The sequence below is a fragment of the Leopardus geoffroyi genome, chromosome C3 (genome assembly GCF_018350155.1).
Source record: "Leopardus geoffroyi isolate Oge1 chromosome C3, O.geoffroyi_Oge1_pat1.0, whole genome shotgun sequence".
Taxonomy (NCBI): Eukaryota; Metazoa; Chordata; class Mammalia; order Carnivora; family Felidae; genus Leopardus; species Leopardus geoffroyi.
The window spans coordinates 120,674,685-120,699,799 of NC_059338.1; the positions used below are offsets into that span (position 1 = coordinate 120,674,685).

Sequence of the window (25,115 nt, forward strand, 5' to 3'; positions counted from 1 at the left end):
AAAGAAAGAAAGAAAGTCCTCAAAGTTAAACCCTCAGAGTGCAGCTGTATCTGGAAAACCCCAAAGTTCCCTGATTCCCTCTACTGAAAGCACAGTCCATTTACACAGTAAATTCAGGATACAACTGAATGTCTAGATTTTGAACGATAGTTTACAAGCTGTGTTTTGTAGCACGTCTGGCACTCTGATGACCTCATGGCTTCCTTTGAAATCCTTTAAACCAAATCCATTTTAGTTCTTGACAATCTAAATACTATATATGCCATAAAGTACTTTCAGGGAGGAAGCAAGGGAGAAGAGGCTGTAGAAAAAACAAGGAATTTCCAGAGTTGGGTGGAAATTCCAGCAATAACACTTCAAAAAAGAAGATAGTAGAAACTACTTCCCCAAATGCAAAACGCACCTACCAGGCCTCATTGGAATCCGAATAATTCAATTCCACGATCACTTAAGGAACACCTACTGTGCTCAGGGAAAGAAATGGGCATTCTCAGACAAAACAGCACCCTCTGGGCTACAGTCAGGAAGGCCCTTGAGTCTTCCTTCCTCTCTATCTTCAGGAAGTAGTATAAAATGCTCTCAGATGCCCCTTCTCTTGCTCTAGGCACAGCCTTGATGGTCTGTCACTCTTTCAAGCCAGGTGAGGTGGTCCCTCCTGCACTCCTCTGGCTGTTGGGACCAATCATCAGTGTAAAATCAGATTTCAGATATCGGGGACATGGCTAGGAGATGTCTGCAGTGATTAACGACTCATTAGTAATTTGTTTTCAAAGCTTTGGTTCTTAAACTTGGGGCACTGGTTGAATTTTAATTCAAGTAATCACAGTCTCCTGCTCCTCAGCGTTGTGGAATCCTTCCAAATCCTGCTTGGAACGGTTAAGTCATTTTGTTTAACCCAACAGCTTTCGATGCATGTTGTTGTTTGAAAAATGTGAACTGTAGTCCACGACGGAAGCACACATTCTCAAGAAACAGGAGAGCTTACTGAGCGCTTCCCCCTCTTTGAGGGAAAGCTATAAACATCCCCTTTTTGTGTGATGGCATATCTCACTTTTAGAAATCTGTACCATATATCAAATTAAGTTAAAATCAAATACCCCCCCCCAATCAGGATGATGAAAAGAAGTGTACAAGGAAGAGGGTTTTTTTCTTTATTACTATTATTATTTCAACGCGGAATGAGTGTGGAAAGTTCTTTTTTTTTTTTCTTTCATCCGCAAAATCGGGTTGTTTTGTTTTGAACAACGGGAACACCGTCTCAAGTAGAATAGCCTATGAAAACCATCAATTCCCAACAGCAAAATCAATCCCCAGGTGTCTCCAGGCAGAGTGCCAGGGTCCCCCCTGCGCCTCTGCCACAGGTGGACGCGGAGCAGCTAGGACACTCGGGCGCCCTCGGGTTCCTGCGCCAGCAGAAGCCACGAGGGCGCGCTCCAGGTACTGGGCTCTTTGTCGAGAGCCCGGCGCTGCGCCGGGCCCCATTGGTCGTGTGGCCGGTCAGGGCCACCCGGTCCCTCGTCCCTCCCCCATCCTGGAGTCGTGGGCCTGGGCACCGGCCACATGGCCCTGGCTCTGGGGGGGGTCGCCCGGTCCCCGCGGGGCGCGCCCACACCGCGCCGCCCGACCCCGCGCTTCAAGGGGGTGGGCTTCTCCGGGGGCCGCGGGCAGCTTAGTCCGCCCCCATCCCCGCCTCCCGCGCTCACCGCTTTGAGATCCAGGACGCCGTCCTTGGCCTCCTGCAGCAGCGACACGAACTTGGTGGTGAGCAGCCCCAGGCTCTTCTCGTGCCTGCTGCTGCCGCCCCCGCCGCCCCCGAGCTGCGGCGGTGGCGGCTGCTGCGGAGGCTGCGCCTGGGAAGGCTGTGGCTGCGGCCGCTGGCCCTGGCCCTGCCCCTGCGGCGCCTGCTGGCCCGAGCTCGCAGGCTCCGCCGCCGCCATCGCGTCCCCACGCCGCGGCGGTGCGGCCGCTCGTCCGTCCCCGCCCGCGGCCACCTGCCGGGCCCGCTGTGCAGCGGCCGCTCCAGCCGCCGCCGGCCGAGAGCAGGGCGGAGGGGCGCGGGCGCCTGCAAACAACAGGTGCGCGCGCGGCGCCCACCGGACTCGGGGCGGCTGGCGCGCCGGGCCTCCGCCCCCTCCCCAAGCCCCTGGAAGCGTGAATGGAGCCCACGACCGAGGGGAGGGGGAGTGGAAGCGCAGAGAAGGGGCAGCGAGGGGTGGGGACCCGAGTTTAAATGGCAGGAAGTGACGTCGCGGCCCGCGGTTGCCTGGAAACGCATTTTTCTGTGGGAAGGAGGAGCGCGCCGGGAGGAGGGGGAGCGTCGCTACTGTGTTTCACACTCGCTTCCCTACGGTTGGTGAGCTGCCTCGAGGAAGGACGACTTCCCGCAGCCTCCTCGGGAGAAAGCAAGGACTTCTCTGCGGCAGAAAATCACTATGCCCAGTGGCCATTAGCTTCTGAGCTGTGAAGGTGGTTGGTTTCTCCATTTGTAGAGCCACGGGAGATCAGCTTCGGGTCCCTTATGGTCTTTGGGTATTATCTGCTGAGCGCTCTTGCCGAGCTTTAAAGTCCTTTGCAAACATTTCAGTGACTCGGACCAAGTGCTGGGTTTTATTCAATATATTGTCCTTTTAGATTTGTAACGCAGGAAAAGCAAAATCCTGGAGTTAGGGTTTTGTCCTCATCAGTGTAATACCCCCAATTTCGAATCCAACAGAGGACCAAGGTGCCAATACCCATGCAAACGCACCAGGGTTTATTTGCAAGCTCGAGCTTGGGCCCAAGTATACCCGACACAGCGGAGCAGGGACTTGGACCCCTAGGTTAAGAGGTGTAGCAGTTTTATAGGGGCCAGTGGCCAATGAGATTGTAACACACACAGAAAGTTGCATAGTCATGTCAGTCCACATGCAGGTGGCCAATTGAATTACAACTTACCCTATAGTAACCATTTGAACTAGCCTATCACTCTGGTCAGAATTGGCGCGCAAGTTTGGCGGGCAAAAGGTGGGGTTCACATTCTTTGGCGGTTAGGGGTTCTGCCTTCCTATATGAGCCAGTTTCCAGTAAGGGTGTGCTCAGCAGCTTGACTAGGGTGGGGGAGTGTCTTAAGCAATAAGTAGGTCATATGGGGGTTATACATGAGATGGTGGGTGTAGCACAAAATGGAGTTAGTCTTGCTCTGCTTGTCCAGGGGTAGGGGATTTTTGTTAAATTCCTTGGGTCCCACAATCAGCAATCAACTTTGTAAACAGAGAAACTGAAGTGTAGTCAGGGAGGCAGTGAATTGCCAGACTCACAACTAGACCCCAGATCTCCTGCATTTAGAAGTGTTCTTAATGCCTTATCAGAATCATATACTGTGTTACTTAGACTACTTGGCGCTCATAAGTTTGTGTGCTACGGTGATAGCCCAAACCATTTATGGTAAATGAGATGGCACACAGTTCTGAGTAAAAAAAAAAAAAAAATCTTTGTCATTCGATTACACATTTTTTTTATTTATTTTTTTTTTAACGTTTATTTATTTTTGAGACAGAGAGAGACAGAGCATGAACGGGGGAGGGGCAGAGAGAGAGGGAGACACAGAATCTGAAACAGGCTCCAGGCTCTGAGCTGTCAGCACAGAGCCCCACGCGGGGCTCGAACTCACTGGACTGTGAGATCGAGCCCCACGCGGGGCTCGAACTCACGGACTGTGAGATCATGACCTGAGCCGAAGTCAGACGCTTAACCGACCAAGCCACCCAGACGCCCCGCGATTACACATTTTTGAGAATCGGGTCTAAATTTTAAATGAGTCTTTTTTTCACACTTGGAATAAATGCTCAATATATACTAGGTGAATGGAAATTCTATATGACAATAATTAAGAAAGCTTCATGCAAGATTTTACTTAATTTAAGATAACAATAAGCTAGCAAAAGCGGCTCACTAAAATGAAGTGAAATATTCAGACAGCAACATTAACAAGTAAAACTATACAGACCATTTATAATAAAAAATTTGTTTCCTTTTCATAGGTACAGAGCTTTCTTTTTTTTAACATTTATTCATTTTTGAGAGTGAGAGAGACAGAGCATGAGCGGGGGAGGGGCAGAGAGAGAGGGAGACAGAAGCAGAAGCAGACTCCAGGCTCTGAGCTGTCAGCACAGGGCCCAACTCGGGGCTCAAACTCACAGACTGCAAGATCATGACCTGAGCTGAAGTCTGACGCTTAACCGACTGAGCCACCCAGGCACCCCCATAGGTACAGAGCTTTATTAATAACCAGATAGTCTTCATTTTAAGCCAAAAATCCAAGAAATCTATAAGCAAAATGTGAAATTAAAAATCTGAAGTAAAACATGAAAACTGCAACTAAAAAAAGTTGAACAATTTATCTGAAAACAGCTTTTCCTGTGGATTTGGCATTAGCAAAATCAAATTTTGCAAATTGATTTTATTAATAGAATTAAACACTATAGTGCTTATTAAGAAGGTTTTACTTTTAATTTGAAGAGGGAACATTCTGCCATAGATGCTGGGATGGGAATTGATAAAAAACAAAATTATTGTAATAAAAAAAAATCCCTTACATTTATGTTGTGCTTTAGGCAGCTAAGGGTGCCATAACAAAAATAGTGTAGTAATTCTCACAGTTCTGAAGCCTGGGAAGTTCAAGATCAAGGTGACAACATGGTCAGGTTCTAGTGAGAGCTCTCTTACTGGCTTACAGACTTTCTCTCCATGTCCTCACAAGGCAGAGACAGAAAGAGCTAGAAAGATCTCTAATGTCTCTTACAAGAACCCTAATTCCATCCTGAGGGCCCTACTATCATGACCTCATCTAAACCTAATACCTTCCAAAGTCTCCTTCCTCAAATACCATCATACTGGGGATTCAGGCTTTAACATATGAATTTGGGGAAGACACAATTCATTCCATAGCATGGAGTATCGCTTCATAAAAGCTATTTTGGTAATTTTGAAAATTGTGTGTTTTTTATTTCAGTTTTTAAAGGTTTTTTAAAAAGCAATTATTATACTGTTAATGATGCTAATAAGTCACTTTATGATAGGAAAAAATAGGATAAAACAGGCAGAGAGGGAAATAATTAGGACCTGAGGTCCCTGGGTGGGGAAAAACACATATTTTGGAACAATGCTGGGAGTGTCAGACCACAGCAAACCCCCTCACGCTTAAGGTTCCTCTTAAGAAAGTAACAGACCACACTTACTCCCCTTCAGGCTTCCCTCAGGAATTTGACAAAAGACCTAACTGAAAATAAGTAGTAGACCATGAAACATATGACCCACAAGGAATGATATGGCCATAGACCACCCCTCATAGAATGAAAACAAGTCAATCAGTAATGGACAACCCAGCACCTAGAATTGTCCAGCCAATAAGGGAGAAGGAACCTGAGAAGGAACAAGTGGGAAGGGAAGGAGGTTGACCAGAACCTTATAAAACAAGGACCCTTGCCTGTAGTCTTTGGTCATTCACTTTGAATGTCCCCTCTCTGTAAAAAGAGACTTCCTACTACTCTTACTTTCTGATCTTATACTCTAATAAACTTTTGCCTGTTGCTTATTTTGTGTCCACCTCTTCATTCTTCAAAGAGGAGAGACAACGAACCCCGGGTATTGAGGTGAAAAAAAAAAAATCCTGCAACAACTTGAAATTTATTTTGCAGTGCTTTTGTATTTTTCACAGTAAATTTTTCCTATGTTTAAATTAGCTGGGGTTCAACTAGAAAATATTCACAAATTAGCCATTTCAATTAGTCTTCAAAATGTTATGTCTGTTAGAGAAGGTAAAATTCACTTATACCACTTGTTCCCAAACTTTACTGAGAAAAATCATCTATGGTATTTGTTAAAAATGCAGACTGTTGGATCCAAACCTCAGAGATGAAATCAGTATTGATATGAGATTTGACTTGGAGATCTGCAGGTTTTGGTTTCAGGTAATTCTCACACACCTGGTGAAATACACTTTGTGAAAAAATGAATAACACCATAAAAAATAATGAAATTATCCTTTTCCCTAAAAACAGCTAAAAATCAAAGGCTGATAATACAAAAGTCTTATTTTCTTGAAATTTCTGCTAATGAAACTTTAAGAAACATGAAGTTAAAAAATCAAAATACAAATAATCATTAAGAGGGGTGCCTGGTTGGCTCAGTCGATAGAACATACAACTCTTGATCTCAGGGTTATGAGTTTGAGCCCCCTGTCGGGTATAGAGATTACCTAAAAAATAAAATCTTTAAAAAAAAAAAAAAGGAGAAAAAAAACCCCAAATGTGCAGAAATGTGTCATAATATGGTAGTTAAATATTTAAGAAAATCAAACCAAGTTTTAAATTTTTTAAAGATTTTTTTTATTAAAAAAATTTTTTTTTTAATTTAATGTTTATTTATTATTGAGAGAGAGACAGAACACGAGATGGGAAAAGGCAGAGAAAGACGGGGACACAGAATCCAAAGCAGGCTCCAGGCTCTGAGCTGTCAGCACAGAGCCCAACATGGGGCTCGAACTCACTAACTATGAGATTATGACCTGAGTCCAAGTCAGAGGCTTAACTGACTGAGCCATCCCGGCGCCCCAAAGATTTTTTATTTTTAAGTAATCTCTGCACCCAGTGTGGGGTCAAACACATAACCTCAAGACCAGGAGTCCCATCCCTCAACCAAATTTTATTCTGGTCACTGGTGATGGCATACTGATTTTTAAATGCATGAGCCTATTTAGTGGTCATGATTGGTTATAACTTCCAACTCTCAGGTCTCCTGGAAAGTAACAAACTTCCATTGAAAGGCTGCCTTCATCAGCTTTATTTCTCCCTTACTTAATCTGTTCTGAGTTAGTAAGAATAAAATTTGGCTTATTTTTCCTTTCCAAACTTTGCAACACACAAACATCTATCTTCTGTATTTTCTAGGTAAAATAAACAAACAAAACAATACTACCAAAAAACAACAAACTTAGTTAAAAAATATGTTTCAAGGATTATTAATCCCTTCATTATGATAAACATATTCTTTATCCATCTAAAACCTGCGTGTTACAAAATAGGATAAGTAATGTAAAGACCTTGTCTTCACAAGCTTGTGCCCTATAAGTAGAAACAAGAAATGCCAAGTACATTTAAACATATATAGAAATAGAATTCACACAGATTTGAGAGAATTTAAATTTTATATGGTGACTTGTATTCTACCATACTGCCCTATCAAGGCAGTTTACAGAAAGAGCACATGTATCAAAAATATGGGATGACATTAAAAGAAACAAAAAGAATTGCCTCCAAAGCTCCTTGAAGAGTGGTATTAAGAATTCTAATTCTCAGGGTGCCTGGGTGGTTCAGGTGGTTAAGCGTCGACTTCAGCTCAGATCAGTCTGTGGGTTTGAGCCCCACGTGAGCTCTATGCTGGCTGCTCAGAGCCTGGAGCCTGCTTCAGATTCTGTGTCTCCCTCTCTCTCTCCCCCTCCCCTGCTCACACTCTGTCTGTCTCTCACTCTCTCTCAAAAATAAACATTAAAAAAATTTTTTAAGAAAAAAAAATTTAAAAATAAAGAATTCTAAAAAAGTTAATGCTTATGATCTGATATGTGGGGTCTGAATTTCAACCATACATGTTCAAATATAAGAATAAGAGATCCAAGTTTGTTACAACAAAGTATAATTCAACTAGTATACACTGCAAACTTCTATTATACATTAACAGTCCTCTAACTGCTCTTGTAGATAAAAAGGGAAGGCAAATAGGGTCAAACATTTACTGAAACTGAATGTCATTTATACCTTCCTGAAAAATCAAGTTGCTTAGCAACCCTCTTCCTTGGAAACATGGTTGATAATACCATTTCTTTGAAGTTTTAGTAAGATAAAATTGCTTATCACTAAACTACCAAAGTTTAAGAAGACAGCTTGTCCAAATAACGAGCCATCACATAAAGGCTTCTTGATTATAATACGTTGCCCCAATTAAGACAAAAACTTATACATCTTACCCTCAGATACAGACCCTTCGGCAACTAAAACCTCATGTCAAAAGAGTGTTGAAAATTTTTGGATTTATCACCAAGAGGGACTTTTCCAAGTCAAAAGTGTTGCTGTCGAAAGATAATTTCTCACCACTAATGATCCCCACATCATTCAACTCCTTGTGCAATGCCAGGACACCTATTCCCTAGAATGAAAAATAAAAGTACTCTAAATAAACAAACAAATAAGCAAATCCTTCAATATGACAAGAGGTACCCAAAAATTATCTAACCTTAAAATATGCAGCATACTATCTTCGTCTACTGCAAACTGTTTTATTTATAAAAATACACACATAATTATATGTATGCCATTTTTAACAAAAATAATTTATTCAGCAAAAATGAAATTCAGACTCCTCAGCAAATATTTTCCAGCTAAGTCATGTTAGCCATGAACACTACCAAATCAAATAATATGTTCTTTTAGAATCTCTGAGAAAAAAATGCTTTGTAAAATGGAAAGAAATGGAAAAGTCAAAATAATACTTTTGGGAATCTTTCATCAGTCAGTGGACCATCCAATAACTTATCTGTCTTTTTCAACGTGTGGTGCACATACTACTGGTATCACACAGAATGATTGTAGCTGATACACGGTCAAGAACTTTTTCATTATAATACTTGCATGACTAATACGGATTAGGAAAAATTTTAAATAAACATAACCAGAACATCAAACTAGTGACTTATGTTATTTAAATTGTGGCTAATAAAGGGATGTAATTTTTAAAATTTTTTTTTCAACGTTTTTTTATTTTTTTTGGGACAGAGAGAGACAGAGCATGAACAGGGGAGGGGCAGAGAGAGAGGGAGACACAAAATCGGAAACAGGCTCCAGGCTCTGAGCCATCAGCCCAGAGCCTGACGCGGGGCTCGAACTCACGGACCGCGAGATCGTGACCTGGCTGAAGTCGGACGCTCAACCGACTGCGCCACCCAGGCGCCCCAAGGGATGTAATTTTTAAAAGTAAGTTAGTTTTAAAAGTAAACAAAAAACTAACAAGAAACTAATAATTTGTGTGGTGTGAAAATGTGATGAAAATCATGATGATAAAACTTATGTGATACCGGTTTTTAAGTGTATCAGTTTATTTAATGACCATAATCACTTATAGTTTGGTAAACATTTATCTTTTTTAAAAAAATTCTTTAACGTTTATTATCTGAGAGAGAGAGAGAGAGAGAGAGAGAGAGAGAGAGCAGGGGAGGGTAGAGAGAGAGGGAGACACAGAATTGGAAGCAGGCTCCAGGCTCTGAGCTGCCAGCACAGAGCCTGATGCAGGGCTCAAACCTACAGACTGCGAGATCATGACCTGAGCTGAAGTCAGCCGCCCAACCAACTGAACCAACCAGGCACCCCAGTAAACATTTATCTTTTAGTTGACAGGAAGAAAACCATTTTGCTCTTCTAGTCTTTTTTTCTTTTTCTTTTTGACAGGAAGTAGAATTTATTGGTGGACATGAATAAGGAGGGGGCACTGCTGAGTTCTCATGAGTGCAGCATCCAACACTTGTCCCAAGGGGCCACGATTAGGGATGTATTTGACCCCCACCCATCTGGGATGAGCCACTTTTCAGCACCATACCTTCAAATTCTTCCACATTAAACTTAATAAAGCTTCACTCCTTAGAAATGTGGATCTTCTGGTGGCTAGGGAACTTGAAGTTGGCCTTGCATAGGGTCTCAGTCACATGTGCCTTGTTCTGCAGGTTAGTATGGATGGACATGACGACTTGGTCGATGTGGACCCTGGCCACCGCCCTAGAGCTTTCCAAAATATCCCGCATACCTGTCTGGAGCCTAGATAGCATGAAGTCAGACATCAATGTCCACTGGAAAGGCCTGTCTCCAAGGTCCCATACAATCAACAGGCTGCATACACTACCAAAGAGGTTACTATTTGCAGCCGTTGCACCCTGGGTATCCTTCTAGTCTTCAGCCAGTTGTGCATCAAAGAGAATTTGCTCTAAAAGTTCAGAATATTTATGTGGGTTATATTAGTAAACAGAGCAAGAACACAGAGCAAGATTTCATAAGCTCAATAGTATTTACAAAATAGTAGGTGATGCATGTCAGCATTGTAAACACTGGGAGCAGAAAGGGCATCCCAGGACTGTAAAAGTGGACACCAATGTTGTTTACACTACTGTTCAGAAGAAAATATCTGCCAATCAGGAAGCCTCTGCACCTCAAAGATTTAAAAATAATGGGAAGAAGTGGCACAGACAGATCCTCAGTGTCCTGCCATGATCCATATACTAAGAAAACAGAATCTAAAAGTGAGACAGTTACATTACCAACAAGTACCGCAGTATGGAGATGAAAGTGAAAAACTGGCTAACAAAAATAAAGTAATCCATTCAGAGCTGTGGCAGCTACAAGGGCAGCCTATGGCAAGGTGGGTTGGGGCACAGGAGGATTCTTACACCCATGAAGTGTTAAATAATTATCTACTATGGGCAATATTGCCCTACAATAATAAAATCCTGGAAAGATTTCGAAGATTCTTATGATATTTAGGCTTTAAATTTTCAAGGTTGTAAAAACAACCATCTCTTTAGGATTGAATGAAAGTATATTCCAAGACTTTTATGGAATAAAAAATATCCAACTTCATTTATAAAGTACTGCTTAATTAGATTGTTGTATGAGAAGACTGCAATTTGTACACTTCTTGGAGGAAGATAACACAAAATTTAGTGTAATTACAGATGTTATAATTAACAATTAACTAACAGATGTAACTACTTCTAGCCTTTCCAAAGCCTGGTAGGAGTTATGCTGGAAAATTGCACAGTAGCCTCTTGGAAAAGAATGTTCGGAAAAGAACATTCTGATTTGATGAGTCTCAGAGAAGACCCCATGGATGATCCTCCCCAAATTCATTCTCAGTAGGTATATCAAACCAAAGAAAGCATGCTTGCTATTGTTTTGATTGTAGGTGGCTGTGTGCCTGACTCAACACCTCTTTCAGGGAGTGACAATGGGGTGAGAGATTGGACAAGGGGCTCTAGGAACTTCCGATGAGAAGCAGTTAGATCACACTGTGATTTACACCACAGGATGTGGTAATAAATGTTGGAAACACCAGTATGACAGAACCATATGGAAAGAATACAGTTAGACTCCAGGCACTCTGAAAGAACTAAGTTATATATTCTCGAACAGGCACTTGGACAAAAATGGTGGTCACACATCCATCCACTTAATCTATAAATAAGTCAATTATACTAACATGTTCAGCAACTTGTGTCTCCCTGGATCATTGTGATTTAAGCCTTAAATTAGGCATGAGCAGCAATCTCATATCTCCAAAGGAAGTAAAGAAATAGACAAGATTATTAGGGACCACCATTAGTAGTGGTATTGCTAGCCCATAAATCACAAATCAGATGGGATATCAAGTCTTCTTCAACGTTTATTTATTTTTGGGACAGAGAGAGACAGAGCATGAATGGGGGAGGGGCAGAGAGAGAGGGAGACACAGAATCGGAAACAGGCTCCAGGCTCTGAGCCATCAGCCCAGAGCCTGACGCGGGGCTCGAACTCCCGGACCGGGAGATCGTGACCTGGCTGAAGTCGGACGCTTAACCGACTGCGCCACCCAGGCGCCCCAGGATATCAAGTCTTCTTGATGACAATCTTCCCAATGAGTAGTCACAACTTTGGCAGTGTTATTCTCCTACTCCATAAAATGTGGGTTCATCTATTGTTGCAGATTTACTTACTGGAACTTGCAATGATGAGATCAACCTAAGGACATTACTGCATCATCCACTACATTCATGATCTTTAAATATTAGTAGGGTTTAACGAAGAAGGGTAGCAACTGCTTATTTTCTAATAAAATAGAGGAGATAAATTGCTATTCCCCTAAACACTCTGGCCATGTGGGTGAGCATTTTGGAATTCCAAAGGATGAGAGCAGGTAGAATATCTTTTCCAATTACCCTTCAGAATAATAAACTGGAACCTCTATACCTAACATCTTAACTTTGTAGGAGCTCAGGAGTATTGAAGACAGCATATCTTTACTTTAGGAATTTGGTGTGTTATATGTGCTAAAATAAGCTAGACTAGTGAGTTTAAGTTGAGGTACTTTCAAATCAAGATTTTGGACCCAGGGTGGGGGAATTGGATTAAGGTGGTCAAAAGGTATAAGTTTCCAGTTGTAATATATATAAATTCTGGGGATGTAGTGTACATGATTATAGTTAACAGTTCTATATTATGTATTTGAAAGTTGCTCAGAGTGTATCATAAAAGTTCTCATCACCAGAGGGTGCCTAGCTGGCTCAGTTGAAGGAGCATGTGACTTGACATTGGGGTTGTGAGTTCAAGCCCCACATTGGGTGTAGAGATTAGTTATAAATAAAACTTTAAAAAAAGTTTTCATCATGAGAAAAAAAATGTACTGTCTGGTCATGGATGTTACTAAGTTGATTGTAATCATTTCACAATATATACATACATGCTATCATAATTTTGTACACCTTAAACTTACAGAATGTTACATGTCAATTAATCTCGATAAAACTGGGGGCAAAAAGATTTTGGATCCAGGGATAGGTTACAGTATAGGCAGCCCTTCTTGGGCTCCATACTTCAGAAAGCCAAATGATTTTTTAAACCTCTGATCTTTGAATCTTATCTATGCAAACCTCCCCTCCCCACACAGCCCTGGCCTCCACATACACCGATCATGGGTCAATATGGAGCCCATTTCTCTATCACACCTTTTCTTTGTGATTTATTTGACTCATAGATTTAGAAGTTGCTGTTTAATTTGAAAATATTTGTGGACTCCTCACATTTCTTTCAATTTTAATATTTTTACTCTGGGTAGTGGCTGTCATCAACTTTTCCCACTTGAAGTTAGCTTCTTGGGGGTATAAATTTCTGATTGTCATAAAGTTTGACAAGCTTAGAACCATTATTTCTTCTAATATATAGGTTAGTTATATTTTATATATATCTTATTTAGAATTTATATAGATCACTCATGTCTCTCCCCTCTCCTTTGGTACTTCGCTGTACGTTGGTGCACTTCATGCAATCCATGTTTCTGAGGTTCTGCTTATTTTCCCTCAGGTTTTTTTCTCTTCTTCAGGTTGCATAATCTCCATCAACCTCAAAGTTCACAGATACTTCTGCCAGTTCAAATGCACTGTAGAGACCCTACAGTAAAATCGTTAATTTAAAAATATTTCTGTGTATCCACTATTGGTGAGCACTGTTAACATACCTTACTTTACTTTTAAAGCATGGTTTCCTTTAGTCCTTTGAATATATGGTGGTTGCTTTGAAGTCTTTTTTAAGACTAACATCTGGGTCCCCTTGCAACTACTTTTCCTTTATACTGTGTATCAGTTCCACTTTTCTATTTCTTTGTATGTCTTATTATGTATTTTTTTGATAAAAACTGGGCATTTTAAGGAATCTATTGTAAGCTTTTGCTGTTCTTACGGAGATTTAGTAAATTTTCTTGAAGAAATGTTTCATTTGCTGCATGCTCATAGGAAAATTTTCAGACTTTAAATGGGTGTTTTAAAATACTTTTCACCAGCTGTGGCTGTAAACCAGGTCCACAGAATTCCTTGCACTGCCATTCCAGAAGTGGAACCTACTCTGATTTTTCAGGAATAATCTTTGGGTTTTCTTAATGGCTGTTGTAGGAATTACAATATGCATTTTAATTTATCAGTCATCTTTAGATTAATCTGACAAAATAAACTCGAGTATGGCTATATTTCCTCCCAACTTTGTGTTTTTTTGTCACACATATCCCAATATATATGCTGTAAATTCAATATAGTGTTACAATTATTGCCATAAATGTCTTTTAATTAACAGAAGAAAAAATGTATTTATATAGTCCTATGAAAACTTACCCACAGGGATGCCTGAGTGGTTCAGTCAGTTAAGTGTCCAACTCTTGACGTTGGCTCAGGTCATGATCTCACAGTTCATGGGTTTAAGCTCTGGGTTTAAGCCCTGCATTGGGCTCTGCGCTGACAGCACAGAGCTTGCTTGGTATTCTCTCTGCCCCTCTCCCCGCTTGCTCTCTAGCTCTCTCTCTCCAAATGAATAAACTTTAAAAAAAAAAAAAAAAGAAACTTACCTACCTGTTTATTGTTCCCAATAGTCTTCATTTCTTCCAGTGGGTTTAAGTTAATGTCTGGTATCACTTCCTTTCAGCCTTTTAGAACTTGAACATTTCTTTTAAGGTGGGTTGGCTAGCAATAAATTCTATCAATTGTCTGGGAATGCCATTATTTTGCATTTATCTTGAGAGTTTTGCTGGATATAAAATTTTTGATTGACAGTTCCTCTTCTTCCCATTTCAACTGTGTGACTGCCCTCTGGCCTCTACTGCTTCTGATGAGCAGTCAATCGTTCCTCTACATGAATCGTATTTTCTTGCTGCTTTCAAGAATTTCCCAAGAGTTTGACTATAGTTCCTAGGTGTGGTTCTCTTTGTGTTTATCCTGGGTTTTACTGAAGATCTTGGATCTGTAGGTTAATCTTTTTCATCAAATTTAGGAAATTGTCAGCCATTATTTTTCCTCCTGACCTCATTGTGCATGTTTGTATGCTTGATGTTGTCCCACAGATTTCAGTAGGAATCTTGCCTCTAATGAAATGGAGCCCTCTCTTTTAGAAGCATTTGCATTTTTTTCTGATTGCATTTAATTTTTAAAACTTACTTCAGTGGCTGTTAATTCAAAATATTCTTTCTTTTAGAAATAGTATTTAGGTTTTTTCCTTTTTCTGCATGCATAGGAGCATAAGAGATGACAAAAGTTAAAATAAGAATTCTTTTATATACAGTGATTAGAAGGGAAAATGAGCATGGAACAGTAGTGTTGCTGCTGAGGAACAGACAATGTTCATAAAATCTTAAGTATAATCTTTAATGAAAAAGTCATATGCATTCTAAAAAAGGGGTCATTATGAGTGATGTGGAGATGGTTACTTGTGCTTTGTTAAGAATGCCACATCTTTATCATACAGACTTCAAATCTTTTCAGCTACACTTATGAAAAAAATGGAGCTACATCAACTAAAGGATGACCAATATATATATTAGTTTTTCATCAACACAATAATGTAACAACAATGATGAAAATATTTTACCTCATATAGTCTAAATACTAATCTTACTTTCTAGTTACATATTTGTAGGCAAATGTGTAATTGCCAAACCATGTATATATAGCACAGAAACAAGAAAGTGTCATAAATCTGGTTGATAGGTTTTTCTAATACACATATTATCAACAATTTATTATAGAAACCTACAGATACAATTAAAAAATACTTGATCAAAAGTCTTTTAAAATATAATCAGAATGAAATGTGTACAAAGAGACATTTCAAAGTCGTAGCAGTTACTACTATTACAATATTTAATCATTTTTACAATAGGTCTGCTGTTCCATTTCAATTAAATTCATTCTCAGAAACATCACATTTCTCGCTGAATTTCAGTTAGAGCAAAAGCAAGTTGCTTAATTTTTTCTTCCATTGCTTTTTTGTTCTTGCATGTTTCTTGCAGAAGTTCACGCATTTCTTCTTCAACTAGATGAACCTAAATCAACATATAAATTCACTTTTTTTAAAGAAAATATATTTTAAAAATGTATTCTGAAACAAAAAGTGAACACTTTACTCTCTTCAATTTTTGTAACTTGTGGTATTCATTTAAAGCAAAGAGGTTAGTAAAATGTAACTTGTTCAAATACTAATAGGGAAATCAATGTTTATACTGTACACAAAGTACTTACATGTATATTGTCTGTATCTCATGGGTGCTTGTGATGAGCACATGGGCATTTATTTTAACTCTATTTTAGAGCTTAGAAAATTTGTTCAAGTTATACAGCTTCTCAGTAGCGTATATGGACAGAAACCATTCTTTTGACTTAATCTTTCCACTGTCCTTTACTACGTATGAATAAGTAATCATGAGTTCAAGTAAAATATCAGTTCCTTATAAACTTTCAAAACAAATAACCTCCCTTCCTAAAGAAATGCTTTAATTTAGTCTATCTCATTTCTAAAATTGCTGTGGGTTATAAATTACCATCTTGTTGAAAGATAATTTTATCTTTTCTTCCTAACCTATATTCTCCTAGGATTCTTTGTATTTGATCCTACTAATTTCTGCTTGAAATTCTCCTATGATACAACATTCCTGACAGTACTATCAATATGACCATTCCTTTCTGTTTATCTCCCTCTTCCTAATCTCTAATATAGATTTCCTAATTGTTTTTTCCCTGAGAAAATTAGTATTTCTCCTAATTTAAATTATATTCATGTGATAATTTACAACGTTTTCATGATTATAACATTTAAGCTCTGGTGCCATTTCTCTAACTCTCAAACAGACACATCCCTTTGATATTATTAAGTCATATCGGCACTAGAGGTCCAATATCAAACTTATTATTTCCAACTAAGGGCCTAATCTTATGTTTTATTTGGTATTACCTGATACACCCCTGTTAAACTTGGTAGATTTTATTTTTTTTATTTTTTATTTTTTTAAAAAAAATTTTTTTTTTTCAACGTTTATTTATTTTTGGGACAGAGAGAGACAGAGCATGAACGGGGGAGGGGCAGAGAGAGAGGGAGACACAGAATCGGAAACAGGCTCCAGGCTCTGAGCCATCAGCCCAGAGCCTGACGCGGGGCTCGAACTCACGGACTGCGAGATCGTGACCTGGCTGAAGTCGGACGCTTAACCGACTGCGCCACCCAGGCGCCCCTAAACTTGGTAGATTTTAAAGAAAACTTCTGAAACATCTGTTGACATGAAATAAAATAAAGAACTACATTTTGAACAAGTTATACTTCCTTATTTATTATTTCCAAAGACCTTGTTGCTTCCTTCTTTGCACATAGACTCCGGAGGGTAATGTCACCTAATCACACAACTGTAATAATTATATGGAGTCACTCTTTCTGTTTATGAACTCTTTCCCAGTCACTGGTTTCTGAGTCTCTAGTCATACAGGTATCTCACTTTCTTATTGCCACTTCAAAATCAAGGAAAAATGGAAATTTACAACTGTTCCACTGATCTAGTAGGTCTCAAAAGAGGGGACATATCAAACCAAACAGGTGTTACCTGCTGAGTTTTAAAATAACTGGGTCTAACTAAAATACAAGAGACTTAGGAAATGAAAGTCTCTGGGGGGTAAGCTCATGCATATGTATTATTAAAAAGCTCTAGGGGCATCTGGGTGGCTCAGTCAGTTAAGTGCTCTACCTTTTTTTTTTTTATTTATTTTTGAGAGAGACAGAGAAAGTGAGAGGGGGAAGGGCAGATAAAGAGGAAGAGAGAGAGAATCCTAAGCAGACTCTGCACTGTCAGCACGGAGCTTGACATGGGGCTCGAGCTCACAAACCATGAGATCATGACCTGAGCGGAAACCAAGAGTCGGACACTTAACCCACTGAGCCACCCAGGCGCCCCTGCATTCTACTCTTGATATCAGCTCAAGTGGTGATCTCGTAGTCTTGAGATCAAGCCTTGCATCAGGCTCTGTGCTGAGCAAGGAGCCTGCTTGGGCTCCTCTTTCTGCCCCTCCCCAACTAGCATATGTGCGCTCGCTCTCAAAATAAATATTAAAAAAACAAAACAAAACAAAACCAACAAGCTCTATAAGGTGATTCTGATGTTGCTTCTGATTTAATAACACCTAAAATTCCTGTCGATGATATTAAATATCATTTCAAGATTATCAAAGATAGTCTTAAACCCTAATTAACAAAACACATCTTGGGAGTTATTTCCAAGGTAGTGATGAATTGTACTTATTCACATTCTTACCCTGCCTATGTGTAACCAAAGGTGCTTCCATATGAGACTGATCAGGAATACGTCAATTTTTATTCAGAGATCATGGAGCAGGTGCACATCAGAATCAAACTTCTAATTTTGGTTTCCTTAGAATTCTACAACTAGTCTAAGTATTACTAGCATTTTGGCCTGATTGCACAATAGTTTTGGCAACATTCTTCATATCTATTCAGTCATTAAATCATACTGCCTTTTCTCTTTATAATTCTCAAAGATATAATTTATTTAGCTATAATAATTTAATACTGATTATCAAAGCAAATTTTATTTATAGTACCTTGAAATTTGCAGAATCAATGTATTTCTGCTTTTCACTTGCTAGTTGTATTATTTCAGCTTGATGAGCTTCAACAATTGCATCAACTTGTTTTTTAAAGGCATCATCCATACTATGAAGCTTTTCCACTGCATCCCTTAAAAAAAAGCACAAAAACCATATTATCTTTGTTTATAAAAATTAGGATTTCTTTTCTTCTTAGATGGCAGCTCTTACATTCACTTTTTAAAAAATGTTTATTTGTTTATCTTGAGAGAGAGAGAGAGAGAGAGAGAGCGCATGTGCATGGGAGAGGGGCAGAGAGAGGGAGAGAGGGAATCCCAAGCAGGCTCCACGCTGTAAGCACAGAGCCTGACATGGGGCTTGATCTCACAAACCGTGAGATCATGACCTGAGCAGAAATCAAGAGTCAGATGCTTAACCAACTGAGCCACCCAGGCACCCCATCTTACATTCACATTTTAATGGAAGTATATATAACTCCATTAAATAGAAGAAAGTATACTAGGTAATAAAAGACATAAGTAGTTCATCCAGCAGAATCTGTTAGTAACAGAACAGGGCAGGATAACATCAATGAAAATTTGTTACCCTTTTATCCTCTAAAAGTCAGAGTACTCTGGTTCCCATTTATTTTGAGTCTCATGGTATGATATATAAGCACATTCATAGATGATTGCTATCAATTTTTTTTCTCCATGTGTTTGTAGTGTGATAATTTGAGAAGTGTATGTTATAGGCAGGTTTAGGTTTATGAACATGTAGATCTGACTTTTCTATGCTAATGTTTAACAGATAAAACCCTGTGTTAATAAACACATGAAACAGTACTGTATTCACAAAATTTTAGCGCTATAAGTTTCTTAGAGGCAAAAAAACCAATTCCTTTATATTAAGTATGAATAATTTCATTTAAAAAAGTTAAGTCCACAATGAACATATTTTCTGCTTTTGGCGTAGCCCATAGTAATAGACCGAACACTGGGTCCGTGAATCAAGTCTTTCTTATGTTCCCAGATGCAAGCAACCCTTAGTAGCTGTATGACTTAAGGGCAAGTCACAAACTCTGCTTTTAAGTTTTTTAAACTATACAAACAGGATAGTCCTACCTGTTCTGCCAACCTCACAGAATTATTGTTGGTTGCAAAATAAGATAGAAGAAAAAACCAATTATGTATTTTTTAAAAAATTTATTTATTTAAGTGATCTCTATATCCAATATGGGGCTCAAACCCACAACCCCACGATCACAAGTCACATGCTCTTCTGACTGAGGCAGCCAGGTACCCCAATTTATGTATTATAAAAAGCTATATAAATAAAACCTATTTTTATTAAAATTCTATTAAGTTAAAAATCTTCTATCTTACATACTAATCTTAGTCTACAATGCATAAAAGCATTAATGTATACAATCAGGTCTTTACTGTTTTGCTATTAACAACATGACAAACAATGCAATATAAGAGATTTTGAAAACTGTCAGGCTTTATGATTTATATTAACTTTAGGAACTGCTATTTATAGGAAATGATTATTCTTTTAGGATATAAGAGACTCCCAATTGTGACAGGCAGGAGAGAAAATTTCAACAGGTTCCAAGCCAAAGTCCCTGTATTAGTGCTGGTTGAAAGCAAAGTGGAACAGGGTCCATTAGCAGACAAACAAGACACTACTGTCAGTCAAAACCTTTTCCATTTACACTGAGTTAAAATATAAGAAATCAAATTCCAGGTTCTATTAGATTTGATAGAATGGGAACTGACCCCTACATGAGATTTTGCTGTTTATCCATACCACTCTTTAATCTTGACCAGAGTTTAACTGATCATTAAACTGTGTTACCTATTTTTCAAGGCAGCCAACTTTATAAATTATTTTAAGAAGTCCAGTTACATAGTTTACAAGGTGAAGCCTTCATTTCCTCTGTGGGATTTTATAAAATCTACACACCGATGGCACCCAGGTATGCATTTTCTTCCCCTTCTTTCAAATTAGCTCTCATCCTCAGTTTGTGCAGGCCTGCTACTGAAATCCGCTCTAGCTTCTTCAGGAGTTCACTGCCCCTGGTAGTTAAGGGACTGCCCATTCTAAACTCCACACAGAAGAGCCAAAAATATCACTAGATGTTTCAATCAGTTTGAAAATAATCACCGTCATAAAAAAAAATATTCACCCAACAATTACTACTATGTGTTAGGCACTAAGTACCAAATAACTCATACAAGCCATATATACACATAAATACATTTACATATGCTTTTTACATCTCACCCATCCCAATCCAGTGTTTAAATCAAAAGATCTCCCACAGAGGCAACACAATCCTAGACTTTAGCCTCTACTGCAAAGCTGTAATCATCAAGACAGCATGGTATTGGCACAAAAACAGACACATAGACCAATGGAATAGAATAGAAACCCCAGAACTAGACCCACAAAAGTATGGCCAACTCATCTTTGACAAAGCAGGAAGAATATCCAATGGAAAAAAGACAGTCTCTTTAACAAATAGTGCTGGGAGAACTGGACAGCAACATGCAGAAGGCTGAAACTAGATCACTTGCTTATACCATTCACAAAAATAAACTCAAAATGGATGAAGGACCTGAATGTGAGACAGGAAACTATCAAAACCCTAGAGGAGAAAGCAGGAAAAAACCTCTCTGACCTCAGCCGCAGCAATTTCTTACTTGACACATCTCCAAAGGCAAGGGAATTAAAAGCAGAAATGAACTATTGGGACCTCATCAAGATAAAAAGCTTCTGCACTGCAAAGGAAACAATCAACAAAACTAAAAGACAACCGATGGAATGGGAAAAGATATTTGCAAATGACATATTGGACAAAGGGCTAGTATCCAAAATCTATAAAGAACTCACCAAACTCCACACCTGAAAAACGAATAATCCAGTGAAGAAATGGGCAGAAGACATGAATAGACACTTCTCTAAAGAAGACATCCAGATGGCCAACAGGCACATGAAAAGATGCTCAATGTCACTCCTCATCATCAGGGAAATACAAGTCAAAACCACACTGAGATATCACCTTACGCCAGTCAGAGTGGCTAAAATGAACAAATCAGAAGACTATAGATGCTGGAGAGGATGTGGAGAAACGGGAACCCTCTTGCACTGTTGGTGAGAATGCAAACTGATGCAGCCGCTCTGGAAAACAGTGTGAAGGTTCCTCAAACAGTTAAAAATAGATCTACCCTATGACGCAGCAATAGCACTGCTAGGAATTAACCCAAGGGATCCAGGAGTGCTGATGCATAGAGGCACTTGTACCCCAATGTTTATAGCAGCACTTTCAACAATAGCCAAACTATGGAAAGAGCCTAAATGTCCATCAATTGATGAATGGATAAAGAAGTTGTGGTTTATATATACAATGGAATACTACTTGGCAATGAGAAAGAATGAAATATGGCCTTTTGTAGCAATGTGGATGGAAATGGAAAGTGTTATGCTAAGTGAAATAAGGCATACAGGGAAAGACAAATACCATATGTTTTCACTCTTATGTGGATCCTGAGAAACTTAACAGAAGACCATGGGGGAGGGGAAGGGGGAAAAAAAAAGTTAGAGAGGGAGGGAGCCAAACCGTAAGAGACTCTTGAAAACTGAGAATAAACTGAGGGTTGATGGGGGGTGGGAGGGAGGGGAAAGTGGGTGATGGGAGTTGAAGAAGGCACCTGTTGGAATGAGCACTGGGTGTTTTATGGAAACCAATTTGACAGTAAATTTCATATTAAAATAAATAAATAAATAAATAAATAAATAAATAAATAAATAAATAAATAAATAAAAGAGAAAGATCTCCCACATATTTTAGGACTTACTTTTGTAATTCAATACTTTTGTCTCTTTCCGCTTTAAGTTTCTTTTCCTTATCTTCAAATTTTTCTTTTACTTCTTTTACTTGCATTTCCAGATGACTTAGAAGCTCTCCTTTATCATGCCACTTCTGATTAAGTGTACTAATACAAAAAGAAATAATTTAAAAAATAAAATTAGTTATATGAAACTATTAGGCCACATTTTATTTCTCAATAGGAAATACTATATAATACCTATAAGCTTTTCTAATTTCTTCAAGTTCTAATTCCTTTATTTTCAACTGCTGTTTTAGTTTTTCTTTTCTTTCATTGTGTCTTTCCAGTTTTTCAATTACGTCATCCAGTTGTAAAGATTTTTCATCAAGTTGTTCTTGGGTACATTTTTGTATTTCAATGATCTTTTCTTGTAATACTTTGATTTGTTCTTCTTTTTCTTGTACACACTTAGAGAAACAAAAAAATCAGCACTTTATTTTTATTAACCCAGATGTCTCATTTCCTATTTGGATTTAATGGTTTAAAATGATTCTAAAAACTACAGATTAAAAAATAAACTGAATATTCACTAAGTGTTTTCAAAAAGATTTACAGGACATTTTTTAATAACAATCAACAAGAAACATCACTACTACTTTGTGTTAAGTGCTATTAAGAAAGATAAAATTCTAGGGGCACCTGGATGGCTTAGTCAGTTAAGTGTCTGACTTCTGCTCAGATCATGATCTCACAGTTTGTGGGTTCAAGCCCCACGTCAGGCTCTGCTGACAGCTCAGAGCCTGAAGCCTGCTTCAGTCAGATTCTATGTCTCCCTCTCTCTCTCTCTGCCCCTCCCCTATTCATGCTCTGTCTCTCTCAAAAACCAACAAACATTAAAAAATTACAAAAAAAGAAAAAGGAAGATAAAAATTCTTATGCCCTTTACACTTTTTATTTCAGTAAGTCAGTTAGCAATTATCAATCATAGAGGGAGAAGGAAAAGCGGCACAATAAAAATTTTCAATTACTGTAATTTTGCATTTGAAAAAATGTTTGCATGACAGAAGGAGAAAGAAAACTCTAGGTGGATGACAGATACAGAAAAGACTGATATGCACAGTACATGTGTGGCACTAATTAAACTGCTATTTCTACTATATTCAACAGAAGTGCTTTCTACATCAGGATGAGCAAATAAATGCTTTACCTCAAAACAAAGCATGATTTTATCACTATTAAAATGTCACATAAGAACAGGGTTTACATCTCCCCAAACTTTTTATGCTATCTTCTATACCATGGGCCAGACTTTATCCTGTATGTGCATACTACAAATCAGAGGATAATGAAAGATCAAAACCACCTTAGGCAGCGTTAAATGTCTGCAGGGATTAGGCTTCCTATAGGTGATTTATTCCAATGACTATTTCTTTGCTTTGTCGGGGCATGCCTGGATGTCTGGAACAGTCTGCTACATACCGACTACTGGTATCAGTCTCTGTAAGTGAGAAAAGATGAAATTGGCAGTTCTTATTTTTACCCTCTTTCCTCTGCCCCACTCCACCTTGCCTTTTTTCCTTTTGGGAAGAAGATGGAGGCAAACACACAAATACTGGGAAAGGCCAATTTAAGTGTATATTCATAAGAATTATAAACAATGCAGTTCAATTCCTCAGTGTGTTACATATGCAAAAATCTAAGCAAAGATGTTGGGTAGTCTCCTAGTCTTGACCAACATTTGCAAAAAAGTCATGAATTGTTTATTTTGTCCCCCTGACTCTCTGAAGCACTAAGAGTGAGCAGTCTTGACATGTTATGGGAGTTCACAAAAACTATAAAAAATTATTATGAACTAACCCTATTAATCAAAAAGAATGATAAACATTGCAGCATCAGAGAGTACTATGACCCAGATATACTGAAAAATACCAAAATAATATATGGGGCAGAAACAGAATTTTTAAAAAAACTTCTGCTTCTGATTTCCACAGTCAGAAGCTAACTACAGATTCCATTTAATTGAAAATATCACACTCCAAAACATCAAACATCAGTATGAGCTTCATTTGCCTTTTGCAGAGACTTGTTCTCTCTATAAACTTTCAATATGAGCCACTAATTTCCCATGATTTTGGGCTAGAGAAAATCCTGAGAAACAACACGATCAGAGACAAACTTTAAAAGACCTGAAGGTTTTCTATTCTATGAACATCCAACTTAACAATAGATAAAGGTCATTATCGGTTTTAGATGAATTTACTGCTGAAAGAAATTATGCCTAACTATCTCTCTCTGTTACATGGTTGGTGGGAAAGCACCCTAATACTCACACCTGTAAGGCTGTGCAGTGTTCTCTAAAGTAAATGTAGTAAGTTATGGGAAAAGAATGATGGGTTGAAAAATCTGAACTTTTTTTTTAAAACCAAAACTCTAAAACTAAAACTCAACAGTGTTTTGGCTCCACTGTATCATTCATTACTAGTCATTTCCTTCCTGCTCTGAGACTGACAAGAAGGCAGTAGTCTTCTGTAGAAGTAGCTTTGTCAAATCAATGTCTTGTACCCATAGTATCCCCTGCTTTGCTTTGTGAAATTTAAAAAGCAAATCACAAGTCTTTCTGTTTCATACTTAGCTTAACTCAAAGGAAAATATGTTTGGCTAGAATTTTAAAACAAGAAAAAAGGCTTACTGCTAAAAAATTTCAATAATTTTCACTGCACGTTGGCATGTATGACAGATATATTTGAAATTTTGGATATACTGAAACCAAATTTCAATGGAGTGAACAACAATGTAAGTGCTTAGAGTGATACAATTCAGGCATTCATGGCCTAAACCTAGCTAAGGATATAGCAACATGGTGATACAGATTTATTTTCTGTACTTGATAAAGTCAAGTTCTCAAGGAGTTTCTTAAAAATGACTAAGAAAAAGAAAATTAAATCTTAGGCAGTTATAGCTACTCTGAAGAATGAGTTGTTACTTTTAATGGGTGATAATCTCATTTAGAAGTTTTTTAAATACTCCTTTCTCAGTTTTTACACTTTTTAAAAAAATATTTATTTTGAGAGAGAGAGAGAGAGAGAGAGAGAGAGAACATGTGTGAGTGG

At 38.6% G+C, this 25,115-nt stretch overlaps 2 protein-coding genes and 1 pseudogene across 8 annotated transcripts in view; all 3 read right to left on the reverse strand.

The window, feature by feature from the left end:
- The window catches only part of E2F5 (E2F transcription factor 5), a 28,369-nt gene extending 26,231 nt beyond the window's left edge, over nt 1-2,138 (reverse strand). For both annotated transcript variants that reach the window (XM_045454676.1, XM_045454675.1), the window contains exon 1: nt 1,704-2,138. In XM_045454676.1, coding sequence (XP_045310632.1) covers nt 1,704-1,937 — 234 coding nt within the window. In that variant the 5' untranslated portion in view covers nt 1,938-2,138. The remainder of the gene's footprint in view (nt 1-1,703) is intronic.
- Nucleotides 2,139-9,876: 7,738 nt separating this feature from the next.
- LOC123587101 lies at nt 9,877-9,987 on the reverse strand (annotated as a pseudogene).
- Nucleotides 9,988-14,929: 4,942 nt separating this feature from the next.
- Nucleotides 14,930-25,115, reverse strand: part of LRRCC1 (leucine rich repeat and coiled-coil centrosomal protein 1) — a 47,236-nt gene continuing 37,050 nt past the window's right edge. For 5 of the 6 annotated variants that reach the window (XM_045454682.1, XM_045454683.1, XM_045454684.1 and 2 more), the window contains 4 exons: nt 22,264-22,472; nt 22,033-22,170; nt 18,185-18,320; nt 14,930-15,627 (listed from right to left, as the gene is read on the reverse strand). In XM_045454682.1, the coding sequence (XP_045310638.1) occupies nt 15,505-15,627; nt 18,185-18,320; nt 22,033-22,170; nt 22,264-22,472 (606 nt within the window). In that variant the 3' untranslated portion in view covers nt 14,930-15,504. Of the gene's footprint in view, nt 15,628-18,184; nt 18,321-22,032; nt 22,171-22,263; nt 22,473-23,368; nt 23,504-25,115 lie in introns of those variants that run through there. The other variant, XR_006706501.1, reaches the window with a different exon arrangement.